The sequence below is a fragment of the Balaenoptera physalus genome (genome assembly GCF_965194825.1).
Source record: "Balaenoptera physalus genome assembly, chromosome: 1".
Taxonomy (NCBI): domain Eukaryota; kingdom Metazoa; phylum Chordata; class Mammalia; order Artiodactyla; family Balaenopteridae; genus Balaenoptera; species Balaenoptera physalus.
This window is the reverse complement of record NC_138882.1, coordinates 43,646,567-43,665,301: the sequence shown is the minus strand read 5'-3', so window position 1 is coordinate 43,665,301 and position 18,735 is coordinate 43,646,567. Positions and strand designations below refer to the sequence as shown.

At 38.2% G+C, this 18,735-nt stretch overlaps 1 protein-coding gene across 1 annotated transcript in view; it reads right to left on the bottom strand.

The window, feature by feature from the left end:
• CENPF (centromere protein F) overlaps positions 1-16,985 on the bottom strand; it is a 66,987-nt gene extending 50,002 nt beyond the window's left edge. The window contains exons 1-7 of the mRNA XM_082471426.1: positions 16,837-16,985; positions 13,983-14,181; positions 12,778-12,974; positions 7,288-7,409; positions 6,777-6,868; positions 4,453-4,744; positions 3,122-3,324 (exon numbers count right to left, since the gene is read on the bottom strand). Coding sequence (XP_082327552.1) covers positions 3,122-3,324; positions 4,453-4,744; positions 6,777-6,868; positions 7,288-7,409; positions 12,778-12,974; positions 13,983-14,144 — 1,068 coding nt within the window. The 5' untranslated portion in view covers positions 14,145-14,181; positions 16,837-16,985. The remainder of the gene's footprint in view (positions 1-3,121; positions 3,325-4,452; positions 4,745-6,776; positions 6,869-7,287; positions 7,410-12,777; positions 12,975-13,982; positions 14,182-16,836) is intronic.
• Between the last annotated feature and the right edge of the window lie 1,750 nt (positions 16,986-18,735).

The following is an 18,735-nucleotide window of genomic DNA, read 5'->3' as shown; positions in this document are numbered from 1 at the left end:
GAAAGCTAGAGTGGCTATATTACTACCAGATAAAGTAGACTTCAGAATTAAAAAAATTACCAGAGACACTGAGGGATATTGCATAATGATAAGGGTCAATCCACCAAGAAGACATGGCAATACTAAATGTGTATGGACCAAACTATAGAACTGCAAAGTAAGTGAAGCAAAAACTGATAGAACTGAAAGGAGAAATAGACAAATCAACAATTATGGGAGACTTCAATATCCCTCTCTCAACAACTGCTAGAGCAACTAGACAAGAAATCAGGAAAGATACAGAGGAATTCAACAAAGAACATTAACCAACAGAAGCTAATGACACTTTTAGAACATTCCATCCAACAACAGAATATACATTTTTTACCAAGTGCCTGTGAAACATGTACCAAGATAGACCACATACTAAGCCATAAAACAAACCCCCACAAATTTAAAAGACCTGAAATCATAAAGTATATTCTCTGAACACAGTGGAATCAAACTAGAAATCAATAACAAAAAGAGAAAAGTCTCCAAACCCTTGGAAACTAAACAAGGGATTTCTGAATAATCCATGAGCCAAAGAGGAAGTTTCAAGAAAAAAAAATTTTTTTTTAGTACATTAAAGAATAAAAATTAAAATACAATATATCAGGGACTTCCCTGGTGGTGCAGTGGTTAAGAATCCTCCTGCCAATGCAGGAAACACGGGTTCAAGCCCTGGTCTGGGAAGATCCCACATGCCATGGAGCAACTAAGCCCATGCACCACAACTACTGAGCTTGTGCTCTAGAACCCACGAGCCACAACTACTGAGCCCGCATGCCACAACTACTGAAGCCCATGCACCTAGAGCCTGTGCTCCGCAACAAGAGAAGCCACCACAATGAGGAGCCCATGCACCACAACGAAGAGTAGCCCCCGCTCCCCGCAACTAGAGAAAGCCCGTGCACAGCAACAAAGACCCAACACAGCCAAAAATAAATAAATACATTTTTTAAAAAATTATTTAAAAAAATACAATATATCAAAATTTGCAGAGCACAGTTAAAGCAGTACTGAGAGGGAAGTTTGTAGCATTAAATGTCTGCATTAGAAAAGAAGAAGTCTCAAGTCAGTAGGCTAAGCTCCCCACCTCAACAACCTAGAAAAAGAAGAGCAAAATAAACCCAAAGCAAGCAGAAGGAAATAACAGAGAGGAAAAAACAAAAAAAAAAATCAATGAAATTGAAAACAGGAAATAGAGAAAAATCAATGAATTAAAGAGCTGACTCTTTGGTAAGATCAATAAAAAAGCAACAAAACTGACAAATTCCTAGCAACACTGACAAAGAGAAAAATAGAGAAGACACAAATATCAGAAATGAACAGGGAATAAACCTGACCTACAGACATCAAAATAATAAGGAAATACTATGAACTCCACATACACAAATTTGACAATTTAGATCAAATTTCCTCTAAAATCACAAACTAACCCAACTCATCCAATGTGAAATAAATAATTTTAATAGCTGTGTAACTATTTTAAAAATTGAATTTATAATTTTAAATCTCCCAAAAAAGAAATCTCCAGGCCCAGATAGTTTCACAGAGAATTCTACCAAATGTATAAAGATGAAATAACACCAATTCTGCACAATCTCTTCCGAGAAGAGAAGGGAATCCTTCCCAATGCATTTTATGAAGCTAGTATTACCTCTGATACAAATACCAGACAAAGACAGTACAAAAAGAGAAAACAGCTGACCAACATCCCTCACAAATATAGACACGAGAATCCTTAACAAATTATTAGCAAATAAAATTCAGAAATATATAAAATGAATTATACACCGTGACCAAGTATGGTCTATTCCAAGGATGAAAGACATTCAAATATCTGAGAAGCAATCGTTGTAACCCATCCTATTAACAAGCTGTTATTTTATACAACTACATGAATCTATAATTATCTTAAAATAAAAAAGATTAATTTGGAAAAAAAAAAAAAAAGACAGAAAGAGCCTGTTCCCAGGAAGCAAATAGAAGATACAGGTCTACCTACTACAGTGGTTTTTATCTAGAGATTTTGTTAAAGGTAAATTCCATAGGCCCACTTCAGACGTGAGTCTAAGAAGATTAATTCTGCAAGGTTCTCAGTGATTCTGACAATTAGCCAAGTGTGGGAACTACAAGAGCTAGAACATAAATAACGACAATAAAAGGGTCATAATGCGGATGGAAGCCAGGAGAAAAGACCTCACCGCACTAAGAGATGAGAGAAGGAGCTCACGGGATGCAGAGCATGTCAAGAGTATTCCAAGAGGCGGGTATGCCAAGCAGAAAGGCAAATGTGAGCAGAACACTGACCCAGACAAAGATTAGGTTCAAGAAACACCAAATAACTGCAGTTGGTCCTAGAAGATAAGTCGTTTTGCTCTACACTTTTCTCCATATAGCACACTATCTACGTGACTGGTACATCTACATTACGTGCCCCATTATGATGAAGCTCCACAAGGGCCGTTCTTTTTGTCTATTTACTCACTGCTGCAGCCCCAGGTCTAGAACAGTGGCTGACATACAGTAGGCGGTCAATAAATATTTGTCAAATGAGTCAGTGAATGAATGAATCATAGAAAAAAGAGAAGAAAAGACTAGAGAGGCAGGTTGGGGGCAAAGCAACAACAACAACAAAAACAACCCCCAAATAACAGGCTACGAAGCTTGGCCTTAATTAGAGCCTTAGATTAAATGGTAGGAGTGTATACACTGGATCCCAGGAGTAGGTCTATTCAATTCTATCGTATGTTCTAAACCTCTTTTAAAGCTCCATGACTTTAAGTGCCTCTTTTATATAGTAGGCACCTGCCAGGCGCTGTACATACAATAATCTTTATTCTTCACCACCCTCTGAGATATAAAAGAGATCAGTGACTTGCCCAGGTCCCTTGGCTGGGAAAATGTGCAGTCCAGATTTGACCCCAGATCTACCCAACTCTAAAAGAACTTACTGTTCAACTGCATCAATACTGCCTAGTATATAATAATGTCCACTACTAATATTTATTTCACAAGTCTAAGTGCAGAGTACTCTTTCCAAAGAATTATATGAAAAAAATGGAGATTTATCAATAACTCATGAAAAGTCGAGTACCTTGGTTGATGCCTGGTCATACTGTGCAGTTGTTCTCACCAGTTCATCCCTGCTTTTGTTCAAAACTTTCTCTTTTTCGTTTAATTCCGCTTTTGCTTTCTCCACTTGGAGTTGGAGTTCTTGAAGTTTATTCACTTGGCCTTTCATTTCTTTTTCATGTCCTTGCAGACGTAGTTCCAACTCACTCATCTTGCTCCTTAGCTCTTAAATAACAAACAAAACCCACACTTCAATTAATATATATTTTTCACGAGGACATTTACAAACTAAACTCAGAATGTACCAACGTTACTCTGCTCTGAAATCTTTGGTCAGTCAAACATAAATCAATTCACATTAAACAAAGAAGCTACTTTAATTGGATTTAATTTCAATGTTTAGTCTTTATTGTTATTTGTATTCAAAAATCCTACAGAAAGCAGGAGAAACAAATTTTCTTAAGTTTTCACAGAGAAACTTGGGGGGGGGAATGTTTTTCTAAAATCGTGAATTGTATCTTATCGAGACTGCAAAAAGTGTACCACATATAACACCCTGCACTAAAATTACCACTTGGTTTTATACACCCACAAACTAATATTTTTTTTGTGACCATATCAATGCAAATGAGTGCTAAGCAGTGAAAAATTCACCCTCCCATATTCTCTAGTAGCTTGTCCTCCAGTAAACAGCAAGACAGTGTGAACCTCCAGTATTGCCAAAATTAACAACAATTTTTTTTTCATTTTTTTCCCCCACATATACACAATATTGGTTCCAATGGCACTGGCCATGTGACAGGTCTCACCAGTGCACACAGATGGTGATTTTCAATCTATCATAGCACTGGAAATTATCATAGTCTGCAGACTAGATTCCAAAACACCACCTGGCACCCTTGGCTGTCAGCAGCAGCGTGGTGCAGCAGCCAAGGTTACAGGTTTCTCCCATACACACAACCTGGCAGCACACAGCAAAGCTGTCCTACAGACACATGCCACACCTCTGGCCAAAACTGGCTTGTTTCATGGGCCACAAAAGGAGCCAGGGGAGAGCCGTGGGTAGTGTCAGCTGTAACTCACCTACTTGCCCCGCTCTGGAAAGTCAAAGCCACTCACCCTACTTTTCAAGTCTTCATGGCACCAGCTTTATAGTACAAATAAAGGTACCTTTCCAAATGGTGATATCTTTTCTCATTATCCCAAAGACAGTATTTCACATCACCAGGCTGGGATGTTGATCACTGATGGGTCTAACAAAACACATTAGCACTTTCTAGGGCTAAAAATGTCTAGAAATTTCTGGACTTCTGAAATTATCTCAGGAAAATTTAATTTAGCTCAAGAAGTTACCTTGATTCTGGGCTTTTAATTGATCCAAAAGATGAGAATTGCTAGAATTATCACAGAAACTGCTATTAGCATCTCTATTGCCTATTTGCAAAGTTGATCTACTCGGAGTCACTTCTTGTTCCCCAGAAAAATTAGATGCAGAGAAATCTCTCCTAATTGGAGTTTTTAGAGCATTGGATGAAAGACGACTTGGGGTCTTTTCTTGTTGCCATGAGAACACAGATGATGAAGCCTGATGTCGGGCAATGTCCCGGTGATTCATGGTGCTTTGGGGAATAGCCTGGCTCGCTTTCTGTGAAAACAGAAACTCTTTAGAGCCCTTTAGAAGTCAAAATATTTAAGACTATGTACTAGACTCGCAGACATAAAAAAGCAAACTTATGGTTACCAAAGTGGAAAGCAGTGGGGGTGGGAGGGCAGGTAAATGAGGAGTTTGGGATTAGCAGATACAAACTACTACATATAATATAGATAAACAACAAGGTCTTACACACAGGGGACTATATTCAATGTCTTGTAATAAATTATAATGGAAAAGAATATGAAAAAGTATATATGTATATATAATATATATGTAACTGAATCACCTTGCTATATACACCTGAAACTAATACAACATTGTAAATCAGCGATACTGCAATTAAAATAAAAAAGACTATGTACTTATTTTCAAATAGAACATAAAGCCATGCCAAGAAGGTAACACTTCCACTGTGTACCAAGAAAGAACATTCATCAAGTCAAGGGAACCACTGAGCCCCAATAACCAGTGAGGAACTGTTCTAACGGTCAGACTTAGCACTGAAGGGTGAAACCAGTACCATCTGAGGCCCGATCTATTTTAAATGGGCTCAGTTTTGGTATTTATTCTGCATCCCTCATATACTTCATAAAAACACATGTGAGTACTCACTGCCATTTTGAATTCTGAAATTTGATTTTCCTTTGCCCATCCTTGGTCACCTCCCCCTGTAGCTTTGCACACAGAGACTCAAAATTCAATACTAACCTAAAGAATTCTTTCAAGAATCTCACGTTCCACCATAACACTCTCCCCCCAGAAATGTCATATGAGGTATTTTGTATTATATAATACACATTTGTGGATTTTCTGCTGTTTTGAATTCTTCTTTTTGTTCTTCTCTCTGCCTGCATTCTGACAACTATCAAGGTGTGGCTATAGAAGCTGAGTTAAATTTTTTATAGCAAGGGCTTTTCTTGCCACAGGGAAAGGTTTAATGCTTCTGGAGACCCATAGTCCTCCACAAAATAACTCTGGGAACAGAGGTCCGGGCCAGAATTGATACCAATGGCTGAACTGGATAACAAAGCACATATTTCCAAGTCAGACCAGAGGATTATTGTTTAATTTTATTCATCTTGTAAGCAACGCCTTTGGTACATATCAAAACCCTGGTGATCTCAAAACAAGGGTTAAAGGCGTAAAAAGAATTAAAATTGTTAAAACTCTAATAGGTACTTTTTTGATCCTCAGTATTTAAGGCATCTACGTCTAAATTCAGCCTTAAACTGTTTGCTAAGTTGTGCCATCTCACCAAGTTCATATGTTTAGTGGAATTGTGCCATTTAGTGCCAAACTGGAATTTTTTAAAAAATAAATAACATCATGTGTGCAGAAATGGGAAAGGTATATTCTATAGACACCAGGTATTTTCAGGGTCAGTCCTGAAACTAAAAGCTGGGGTTTCCAAAATGTGCATTTGTTTATTTTATTGATGTTAAACAAATCTTTTCACCCACCTCTTTCTGCTTTTTTTACCCCTATCAAAATGTAATTTAAAACACTTGTCAGCAACTTATTTAAAAGAACTGGGGAGATTACGTTCATAACATTCTCACCTGAAATAAACAGTTCATTAATAATGACCCCCAAACCTCACGTCCCTGGTAGCAATCACCACATTCCATCAGAAGGCCTGAACAGGAAGCAATCGCCTCCAGGTTCCAAAGCTAGTGAGTGTCAGTTATGACTCTGGCCTCACCCTCTTCAAACTTGTTCTTTATCATTAGATCTTAACAGAGAAATAATTACATTACCACAGTTTCCATGGAATTCAGTGAACATTTAATATTTAGGGATAAAGTCATCTCCCCAATCTATTTTACTCCACTCTTACTCTTACTCTTACTCTTATTTTTAAATTTAAAAATACCATAACCAATGAGCCAGGAACTTTATTTTCTCAGTGTAAGAAAAATGTGTCAGCCCTATGTAAAGCAAATTTTTCTCTATCCTTGTTGTATCCTATATCAAAGTACTTCTTCAACTGCATACTCTATTAAAAGGCCCATAATTAATTTACCTTTGCCTGCAAGGCTTTCACCTCTGCCTCTAATCTTTTTCGTTCTTCAACTTCTTTATTATATTTTTCTTTTAGATCTTCATATTTGGAACCTAAACACAGACATTGAGATACAGTTTTACTTTGATCACTGATTTTGCAAAGAATCATTATGATAGATCGTCCAGAAATGAGTATCTTAGTACATCAGATAGAAAGAACGTTTCGGTTAAGGCAACCGATACTGATCAAATTACTCAAATATCAAAATACATGGAAACATAGGCATTTTAAATATTCCAAAACTGAATTATGTTTTAAAATACCATAGAAGGATAAAGTGAAAAGTTTAAAGGCTTACTGATGGCTCAACATAGTTCAACAGATACACAAATGTATATGTAACTAATGGCTGCTTTTTTTTTTTAATGCTAAAATTAGAAGTTGAATTCAAAGTTGAATGAATTCATTTCTTTGGCAGAATTAAAATCTCAATAAAAGAGCTATTTATACGAAGGGAAAAAATCCTTACCGCTATAATACTGGCTTGGTGTGAGTGGAGTTGCAAAAATTTTTTGTGGTGTAATGCATGGACTCATAGAGACATCTGCAGACTGTGCAGCTTGTTGGCTTCTTTCAAGTTCAGATTTACACCTGTGAGAAAAGGACCCGAGAGGATGGCAAATCAGAGCAACAGCTGTAGAATACCAACACCATACATTCTCAGAAAGCGATAAACTTACAAAAAAACCAACCCTCTAAGAATTCTTACCACTTCATTTATCCAACAGACATTTAATAAGAACTAATTTATGAGACAGTCCTTTGTCTTCAAAGGAACTCAGTCTAGTTAGGAAAACAGAAATATAAACCAGTAATTACAATGTGATAAGACAATAATGAAGCTCTGTAATAACCACCATAGGAGCAAAGAAGAGTTGGGAGGGTTAGGACACATTCCAATCTATTTTGTATTCTAGGCCAAAGAAAGACACAGTGCTACAAAAAACCCAGAATTTCAGAAACACAGGAGGAAATTGGAGCATGGGCTCAAATCATAAAACCGGATGGCATTACTTATAATATTGCCATTATAAAAACAGAGATTTGATAATATATCATGTCTTTTGTGATATTTTTAAAACACATATTAAAAATCAAGTTAACGTAATGCATCTAGAAAAGATACTGGCAGGAAACAGATCCAAAGAACTGGAGAAAGTGAGCTATATACAGTCATCCTTGGGATCTGTGGGTTTTTGGTCCCAGGACACCTGCAGATAACAAAATCCAGGGATGCTCAAGTCCCTTATATGAAACAGCAGTCGTACACTCAGCCCTCCATATCTGTGGGTGCAGAACCTGTGGATACGAGGGCCGACTGTATTGTATATGTGTACAGAGTATCCCTCCCATTTCCGTTGTAACACCCTTCAGAAACAAACCTAAGAGAGGACTCAATTCTTGCAAGTCTCCAATGTCTCTGGCTTTAACTGAACACCAGAAATAAAATGAACGTCCTAGTAGAATGGCTAATGATGTGCACTATTCTCTTTGCCAAGGACACATTACTCAAAGCAGGGAGTGAAGAAAGTAGTGAAGAAAGTGCCTCAGTGCCCTAGCTCCGCCTGCTCCAAATTCAATCCAGGAAGGAAGAAGCAATGTGTGAGCTGAAAATGGCTACTCAGCAGATCAAACTGTCACGTTCGAATTTACAACAGGTAAGAGCCCTCCAACAGAAATGTTCTATTAGCATGAAAAAAGTAACAAGAAATAAATGAATTTAATCTTAATATTTAACTCAATATTTTCCATATTGTAATTTTAACTTATAATCATTGCAAAAATCATTAGTAAGATATTTTGCATGTTTTTGTACTAAATCTTCAGAATTTGGACTGCGTTGTGTCCTTCCAGCACACCTCAATTGACACTAGCCACATTTTAAGTGTTCAACAGCCGCAAGTAACTAGTGGCTACCATATTGGACACTGCAGGTCTATAGACTTCCAAAGGTGTAAAAAGGTTGGTAACTCCAGAGACGAATTTTGAAGAACTTTGCAAAACTGATGTTTCTTTGCCCTCTCAAATTCACATCTTTTCAGTAAAAAAAAAAATTTATTAATTTTAAATATTAAATGAAAGTATACCCTATTATTTTTATAAACCTTTGTATCTCCTGTCTCCTAGGGAGAGAAAAAACACAAACGACCACCACCAAAACAAAAAAAAAAAGCACTAAATTAAGCTGTTTTCTCCTAGGTTTAATTTAACTATATGAGATTGCTAATATTCACCAGTTTTTGTTTGTTTTTGTTTGTTCATTTTTGTTTTGTTTTAAAAAATAATTTGTTGAGGTGACATTCACGTAACATAAAATTAACCAGATTAAGTGAACAATGCAGTGGCATTAATTACACTCACAGTGTTGTACAACCACCATCTCTGTCTACTTACAAGCCATTTCTATCATTCCACAGTAAAGCTCTTTAACCATTAAGGAATTTCTCCCCAGTGCCATCTTCCCCCAGTCTCTGACAACAACCAGTCTGTGTTCTGTGTCTATTACTCACCAGTTTTTGACCAACATTTCAAATGTTCAACCTAACTCGTTCAAGATGTACCTGAAATCGGCGGCCATTGGTGGAAAAAATAAGTTCCTGCCCTGTACCTGAAGGTTACCAGTGAAAATTTTAAAAGTATACTCAGGGCTTCACTGGTGGCACAGTGGTTAAGAATCCTCCTGCCAATGCAGGGTACACGGGTTCGAGCCCTGGCCGGGGAAGATAACACACGCTGCAGAGCAACTAAGCCCGTACGCCACAACTACTGAGCCTGCGCTCTAGAGCCTGCGAGCCACAACTACTGAGCTGCGTGCCACAACTACTGAAGCCTGCGCGCCTAGAGCTCGTGCTCTGCAAAAAGAGAAGCCACAACAATGAGAAGCCTGTGCACTGCAACAAAGACCCAACATTGCCCCCAAAATTAAATAAATTAATTAATTAAAACTATACTCAATAGTTATTGTAATCTATAGGTCTTATACCCTTAACAATTTTTATACTATAGAAGAGTTTACTCAATAGTTTTTATAGTCTAAAGTTTATACAGTTTGTAAACTTTTATAAACATCTATATCTATCAACATCATAGATAATAAAAATATTTTTAAACTAAATGTGCTGTGAGGGTATCCTAATCCCATGATGATGATGATAATAACTAACAACTGATAATAATGATAATATTAATGCCAACATTTAACCGTTGCTACATGTCAGGTACAACCGTGAACACTTTATATCTGCAGGCATTGCTACCAAATGGCACTTTTCAATGAAATAGGGAAATGTATACAAAAGCATCTTTTCCTCAAATGTTAAAAATACAAACATTTCTGTCTAAATTAAATTAAATTATTAAAACCAATATTTCTAACATTGGCAGCCAAAATGTTCTTTTCAAAGAAATAATTATTCTAGCATACTGAAGTGAGCTTCCTACTTCCCGAGCACCTGCTTTCCAAAACAAATGCCTCTCTTTCATTCATTCATTCAACAAATATTTGAGGACCTACAATTGCCAGGTGCTAGGATACAGTGATGAACAACACAGACCAGGATAGAGTTTAGGAAAACAAAGAACTCAACAAGACAGAAATTTATTTATCATTCTAACATTGCAAATTATAGATAGCCACCTTCCCACATGGATAGGAAACAAAATTAGAAAAAGATTTCTGTGCACTTAAATTATCAGCTTCACCAAAAGACAAGCATATAGTTGTCCCTGGTACCTGCAGAAGATTGGTTCTAGGACCCCCTTGAATACTAAACTGTGCAAATGCTCAACTCTCATATAAAATCACATAGGTAGTATTTACATATAACCTATGCACATACTCCTGTATACTTTAAATCATCTCTAGGTTACTTATAATACCTAATACAATGTATATGCTATGTAAATAGTTGCCTGCACACAGCAAACTTAAGTTTTGCTTTTGGAACTCTCTGGAATTTTTTTTCAAATATTTTTGACCCTTGGTTGGTTGAATCTGTGGATGCAGAACTCATGGATATGGAGAGCAAACTGTAATTTTTAAACGTTTTAACTTTCAAAAGTATGTTTCCTTTGTAGGTAGAATTAAGATTATTGCAGCTATGCCAGGAAAAAAAATTCCTGGCATCAAAATATTTATTAATTACAAATGGAAAAATAGTAACTTTATAATGCAGAAACCCAGATAAACACCCTAACAAGCCATCGGTTTAAAAGTCAAATTAAATCATGTACACTCTGATATGATGCATGTCACTACTATACACGTCACTATAAAGGTGTGTCACTACTTCCGTGGTATTCTTACCAAAAATTCATAACCTCAATCTGACCCAGTGATTCTCCATCCAGGATGAATTTGCCCTCCCAAAGGACATTTGGCAATGCCTGGCAACATTTTTGACTGTCAAAATTTGGAGACGGTGTAGGTGCTACTGGCATCTAGTGGGTAGAGGCCAGGAATTCTAAGTACCCTGCAATGCACAGGGCAGCCTTCCATAACAAAGAATAATCCAGTCCAAAATGTCAATTCTGCCATTGTTGAAAAACAGCAGTCGAACCCAAATTGAGGACTATTCTACAACAAAGGAGACTAGTGCTCTTTAAAAATATCAAGGTCACAAAAGACAAGAAACCATCAGAGCTTAGAAAAAAAAGTAACTAAGACCCGGCACAGCCAAATAAATAAATAAATATTTAAAAAAAAAAAAAAAGTAAGAAAACATCAAGTAAATGCAATGTGGAATCCTGGATCAGATCCTGGAACAGAAAAAGGCCATTACTGGAAAAATGAGTGAAATTCCAATAAAGTCTGTAGTTTAGTTAATAGTATTGAATTAATGTTTATTTCTGATTTGGTCATTGTACTCTGGTTATGTAAGATGTTAACAATTGTTTCTGGAAGTCTAAAGTTATTCCAAAATAAAATTTTTTCTTAAAATTTCTGGGTGTATATTCATGGAATTAACAATAGGGCAATTTGCTAAAGTCTTTTTTGCTTTTCGTGTTTATCACTCCTTGTTATTTTGACAAAATTCCACTACTAGAACAAGAAGATTCCATTTATAAGCTAGCAGTGCTCATGTCCCATTAAATTTATTTTGATTAATGCCTCTAGTTGTTTGGGGGATATTTTTTTTAATGGAAAAGTAGTAATAAACAATTTTTTTATTGCCTAAATATGGAATTGATATTGGTGAAATGATTATGTAATGCTTAAGATGGAAGATGGGTCTCTCGGATGGGGATCTCAGTAGGAAAGTCTTCTAGACTTCACTTCCCTCCTCTCCAGCTGAGATTCCATGGCCCCCAACTTCAATCACTCTCTTCCAATATCCTCAATTATTCCAGTCTTCTATCCCATCACCCTTGCCCAAAAACCCTAAATCGATCCTCCTGTATACCTTCTCAGCATTTATATGCTAAAGAAAGGAAAAAAAAAACAAACCTCATTAAACGCTATAGATTGGTCCCACTATAAATTCCTGGCCTCCAATCTCAACTGAGCCCTCAGCACTCCTCAGTCCTTTTGAAGTTCCCTAGTTCTCTCATTCTCTACAACAGCTTTTCCACGCAGAGGAAACAGAAGCCATCAATATAAGCCATGCTTTAACTTCCCTCCATCTTTTCAGTAACCACTGTTGATAGTTTTGGAATATTTATTACTGCATACCCTAGTAACAAACACAGTGCCTGGCACATGAAGCAGCTTAATAAACATATACTGAATAAGTAAATGAATAAGCTAGCAACCATTTAATGAATTTATATAGTACTGAGCCATGCAACAATAGGACTGAAGCATATAAGAAAAGAATTAATCTTCCTCAAATCATTGTTCATTCCACTGGAAAGAAAAAATTGCAATGTGTAATAATTACACCATAAAAGGAAAAGATAGCTGCATCTGATGAATATATACAAAGACATCTATAATAAATACCATTCCCAAAAAAGTTACCTTTTAAGTTCCTGTTCCAGTTTTTCTATTTGCTTTTTGCTTGAGTTCAGTTGTCCTTCTTGGAAATTCACTTGTGACTCCTTGACTTGAAGTTCATGAGAAATCTTCTGCTTCGTCTTCTCCAGATTTTCACATATTTCCATCAAGCTTTGGTTCTCCCTTTTCAGGTTTGCACCCTCAGTTTTTTCATTCTCAACCTAATGCGGATTATTCAAAAGGAACTAGGTCTCTTACTCATGAATTTACCAAATATTATCTGTTAATCTAACACTGATGACTAATTTTCTGAGATACGGTTGTAAAAATCCAGAAGTCAGTGCTCGATGTACACCGAAATTTTAGATGATCTCACTTTGAAGCCTATTGATAGAAAAGTTTTGCAAAGTCATGTATTACAGTCTTTGGTTAGGGCTACACAAACCCATCCTAGAAAGAGAGGCTTTAATATGCTTTCGAGAATTAAAAAATCAAAAATAAATCTTATAAACCCTCTCTTAGCTATTCATTTTCAAGTTCAGCTGCTAAAACCAGTTACTGTAAGAAACTGAAAAATTCTCCCACTAGCAAAAACATTTTAGGAGCTGTAATTGTATTACTATGGGTTGGTTAATGCAAAGGTATGAAAGAAGTACTATTTAAGTTTCCATTTATTAGTCCTGGAGAGAGGTGGGAATACCAAGGTGAAAAGCTCACTCTCAGAAAGCGATATCTATTTGGACTGCAAAGTGCTCTAATATTGATCCCAGATTCAGAGCCAGAGACTTTCGGCCATGTTGGTGCAGAATGCAAAAGCAATGCCCAATTCTTGGTCCTAAACAGAAGTGAAAATGGAACTCAGCAGCCCTACACATTAGCAGGTTAGCAGAAATGAAAACAAAGAATGGAGAAAATGAGATAATTAAAATAAAAATGACTCAGTAGGGGAGGGGACTTCCCCTGCGGTCCAGCGTTAAGACTCAGCCCTTGAGCTTCCACTGCAGGGGGTGGGGTCCCATCCCTGGTGGATGAACTAAGATCCCACATGCCACGTGGTGTGGCCAAAAAAAAAAAAAAAAAAAAAAAAAAAAAGACTCAATAAAGGAGAGGAGGGGGGATTACCACCTGAAGATAGCAAAATCATTTTTCTCTAAATTGAAAAGACCAAGACAAAACCATTCATCCAAATAATGAGAGAACAGTTTTAAATACCAGCATATCAGTGATACCTTCTGTTTTTGCTTCTGCAACGCAGCCTCCAGGGTTTCAAGTTGAAACTGCCTTTGCTGCCTTTCTTTCTTCAGTTTGTCGAGCTGTCCTTCAAGCTCTTGAATTTTCTGAAGAGCTCTTGTAGGCAGGCCTTCCTTCCATTCTTCCAAAGCCCAGCTCATTTTGCTCTCCTTTATTATTCAAACATTTATAAATAAACTGAAAAGAATAAACAGACTGTTGGTCTTACTATAGTAAAAAGAAACTTACAGTCTCAGAGACTAACTAATCTACATAACCACCTCTAAGAATCAAGTTTCAAAACTTCATGTTTCAAAAGATAACAAAGTATAACATCCATCTTCTCCACCCTCTGCAAGGTGACTACCAATAACTGACTGTGAAGTGTCAATAGTACACAATATGCTTGTTTGGCTTCCCCTTGCTTTCTGGTTTTCTTATATCTCATTTTTGACTTCTTATATGGCTACCTGCTTTCTACCACTCAGTTTGTTTTCATTGTACAAGACATGAATATTTTGCTATAAGGTTTCTGGTGAAATAGGTCTTACAGGACAAATAAAATGCATGATAAGTTACTTTGCAAATGCTCTTCTTTCCTCTCTCATGTCATTAATTCCCACTCATACTCTGTCCCTCTTCCTCCAGGAAGCCTTCCCTGAGGACAACCATCATAATCTGGTCATATCTCCCCATCAGAATCTCTTATGGCACAGGTACCTCCTTTTCCTCCCAAGTGGTTATCATTTGTTGAGTCAATGCATGCATGAACAAAGGGTGAATGCCATACTAGCACTAGAGTCACTGCAAAATGCAGTAAAGTCATTCTCCAGACAGACCCTGACCAGGAATCAGGTATATAGCCTTAGTGATTCAAATCCCTGCTCAGCAACCTGCAAGATGTGTGACCTTGGGCATGTTATTTAACACCTCTGCGCCTTGGTTTCCTCATTTGTAAAATGGGAATAATAATGGTGGTGGTTCCCTAAAGCTTTAGAACAGTATCTCCTGATAAGCTTTCCATACATATTAGCTATTATATTAGTCACTGAAAATGCTTTTTCATTTGTATACTGATGCCTATGGCACCAAGACAGAAATGGCCTACCTCTTTCTCAGACATATCTTAGAAAATTTAAATCAGCTGGGAGAAAAGTATGGCAATTATTCTTTATTGATTAGCTTTTAGAACTTAAAGAAAAAGCATTCATTTTCCAGTTATTTTAGCAACAGGATGAGAATCCGTTTTTTACTAAATGAAGTCCACAATCATTTTAGCGTTTTGTTTCAGTCGACTTTATCAATGAAATTTTTTATCAGAACAATTAATAAATAGTTGATGAAAGTACTAAGTATAATAAAACTTTTTTCCAAATATTAAAAGAGAAGGAAGGGTCTCGGAAAACACATAATTTAGTATCAAGCCTTGGAGAGCTGTTTTCTCTGCCATTCCCACCTCCCACCCCACCCTTTTAGTTCTTTGAACACAACATCTTAAATTCCATTCCCATTTACCCAAAAACTACTTAAAGGAGTCTCATGCCGCTCCACCAACAAAGGACAATTTACACTGCCCCAATAGGCTACTCCTTCTATTCCAAACTAGCTTGCTTATTCAGGGGTTCACGGGTGGGTTTATCATACCTCAGAGGCACACAACTACAACTCCTAAACAATTCTGCCAGCCACTGAAATCATGACATCCATACGCCATAGCGAACAAAATATTAAAAGGAGCAATTTAAAAAGATGATAGAGATGATGGAAATGAACAGAAGGAAGACTGGCAAGTTAAATGCTTTTCCACTTCCAAAGTCTAAGATACAGCAACAAATAAATGGTTAAAGCAATCACCAGACCGAAGCTAATTTTCATTAGAGGGGACTTTGACAGATTAAGGCATCAACAATTCAACAATCTCTATGGAGCCACTGGGAGAAAAGGACAAAAAATGCAATCCTCAAAGATGTGAGGGGCAAAGTGATGGGAGTGGGGGGCGGGGGTGGGTGATGAAGAAAAGCCCTGGATATCTAGGTTCCTGCAAAAAGGATCTGAAGGACTATGCTCTTTCCAGAAAATGCTCTTTCTGTCTTAACCGTGGGGAGGACACTCTCCATGCCCGAATCACTCAACCCCAGAAAGTGCCCGAGGAAGCTCTTTTGTGACCGTGTGACCCGCCCACCCCCGGCACGGCAGGCCCGTTTTGAGCTTTCCCTTTATCAGAATTCCCCATCTCCACCAAGAAACCCAAGTTCCCGCCTAAAGTGCCACCGCGAAGCCTGTGAATGAAAACTGCCTGCTCCTCTAGACCAGGCTCAAAGTCATTTATTTCTGAGTCCTCATCCCATAGCGGAGCCAGGAACACAGGCGCAGCCAAATAAACGTGGAAGGCGAGAGAGAAATGCTCTCGCAACTAACAATAGGCACACCAACCCGCTGCCCGGATCAAATCCCTCAAAACTAAAGTTTGCATTTCCTCCACGCAACAAAGGACCGATGTCCAAATTTCAAATAGGCGCGGAAGGCTGCTAGTAAATACCTGCTGATCTCCCAAGTCTTTTACCTTACAAAGGAGGACATTGATCCTCCAAAGGGCGAGCCCGTGACCGAGCAGGGCCTCCGGACACTAGTGCGAGCCCACTTTTACCAGGAGCAGAGGGGGGCCGACACCACAAAGAACTTGGCCCGGGGCCGATTCCCCAGTTCCGTCAGGAGGGAGGAGGCGGCGGCCCGCTGCACCTTCAGTGCCTAGGAGCGCGATCCCACAGGCATCCCCGCCCAGTAACCCCCTGCAGAAGGCCAACAGCTCCCTCACTCCCACCGCCAGAGCCGGGACCCAAGCAGAACGCTCACCTTGCTGGCAGAGAAGGGAAAACAACCCTTCAGAGAGTCGGGTCCTAGTACAGCCGCCGCGGGCTGGAGCACAGATTCCAATTCAAACTGCCCGCTACCGCCACCCGTTTTCGATTCGCTCGCTTCCGGCCCAGACCAAACTCATCTCAAAGCCTATTGGTCATTGTCAGCAGCTGTCAGCCAATCCGCTTCCGCGCACTCGGACTGCCGCCTTTGATTGGTCCTTTCGGATGGATTTAAAAATCAAGCCACAAGAGCAGAGCGGCCGGTGCTGGTGCTGCAGTGTTTTTTGTTGTTGTGGGGAGGCGGAGCCCACGTGCTGTAGCTGAGGCTGGGAGGCGTTATGAACCGCTCTTTCCGCAAAAGCCAGGGAATGGGCCGACTGATTAGGAGGGTGAGGCCTATCGGCTACAGCCCGCGGGAGTGCGCTGTCTGGTGAAAACTCAATACTGCACACACATATCTACTTATTTATTAAATATATAACTTAGGACATAAATACTAAGTACTGTGCTGCCATGTGTTCTTCATCCCGTGTCATTCTTAACAATTCTTTGAGGAAAATATTCTTATTTTTATTTAAAAGTTAACTGAAGCACACAGAAGCTAAGTCATTTGAAATTGAATCTAGAGCATGCAGGATCTCACTCTTAACTGCTGTTCTCTATTGATCATATTCTAAAGAGGTGATTCTGAACATGTGTTAGCTGGGATTCCAGGGGAGAACACTGTAGCCAGAAGAATCGTCGAAACAGGATGCAACCTCTCCTTTTCTATGAAGCTCACTAGTATTGTGGGTATTTATGTACCCGTTTTATCTCTCTCAACTAAAAATAAGCTTCTAAAGGCAGGAGCAAAACAATGAATTGTTAAGTTAATGTATCTCTGATGCTGTTGTCTTCCTCAATAGATTCCAATCTTTCTGTCTCCCTCTCTTTACCTTTCATTAGACTGTTCTGCAGCCCCTTACCTTTCACTGAAATTCTGCTCATCCTTCAGTACACCATTCAAATGCCACTTTCTTCTTAAAATTTCACTATTCCCACCCACCCCTTAGAAATAATAATTTCCTAGGCCTTTCCTAGAGCTTGGTTTATACTTCACTTTTAGGATTTTTGCCGTGTCTTATAATAGATGGGTAGATAAATATAGTTATACATATAGATATCTATGTTTATGTCTGGCTCCCCTTCAGACTCAGAAATTCCTGTAGAGTAAAATCTTTTTAAATTCATCTTTGCATCCTTAGTAACTCCCTAGTAATTTTACACATAGAACTTAAAAATAAAATTATCTTGGGAGGTAAAACTGCCAGCTGGAGAAAGGCCTTGTTCTCCAGCCTCCTTGAAGCCCCAAGGAGAGAGGAGGGAGCAGGTAAGGGAAGAGAATTTTATGATCCACTCTTCCTTATCAGTCTAGTATCTGGCTGTTTGGGGATTTGAACCAAATTCTGACGCCAACAACAATTCCAACTATGTTGCTTCCCAGGGTAATTATTCAACTATGTATTAGCTGCCTAAGGAAAACAGAACTAGAAAGACATGTAATAGAGGATTCTCAAGGTTTGAATGAGAAACTTGCAGTTATATTCTTTCATTCATTACTAAGCAGATGTCTCTTAGCGACCCCTGTATAGCCAAGCTTTGTGCTACACTATTCTATAATAAATAATAAAGAAATACATTCACTTCTTGGACAAGGGAATTATGTGATGGAGACTATTGTAGCAACTTCGGTGATATTTCTGTGACTTCAATTTTATGATTCCCTTCTCCTGCCTCTATTTTTCCCCAGCTTTGTTTTTTTAGGGGAAGAAGGGGGTAAAACCTAACCAACCCAATGTACATGTTTTTGGAGAGTCCATTTTCAGCTCCCTGCCCTTCTTTTTTAAAATCGTCT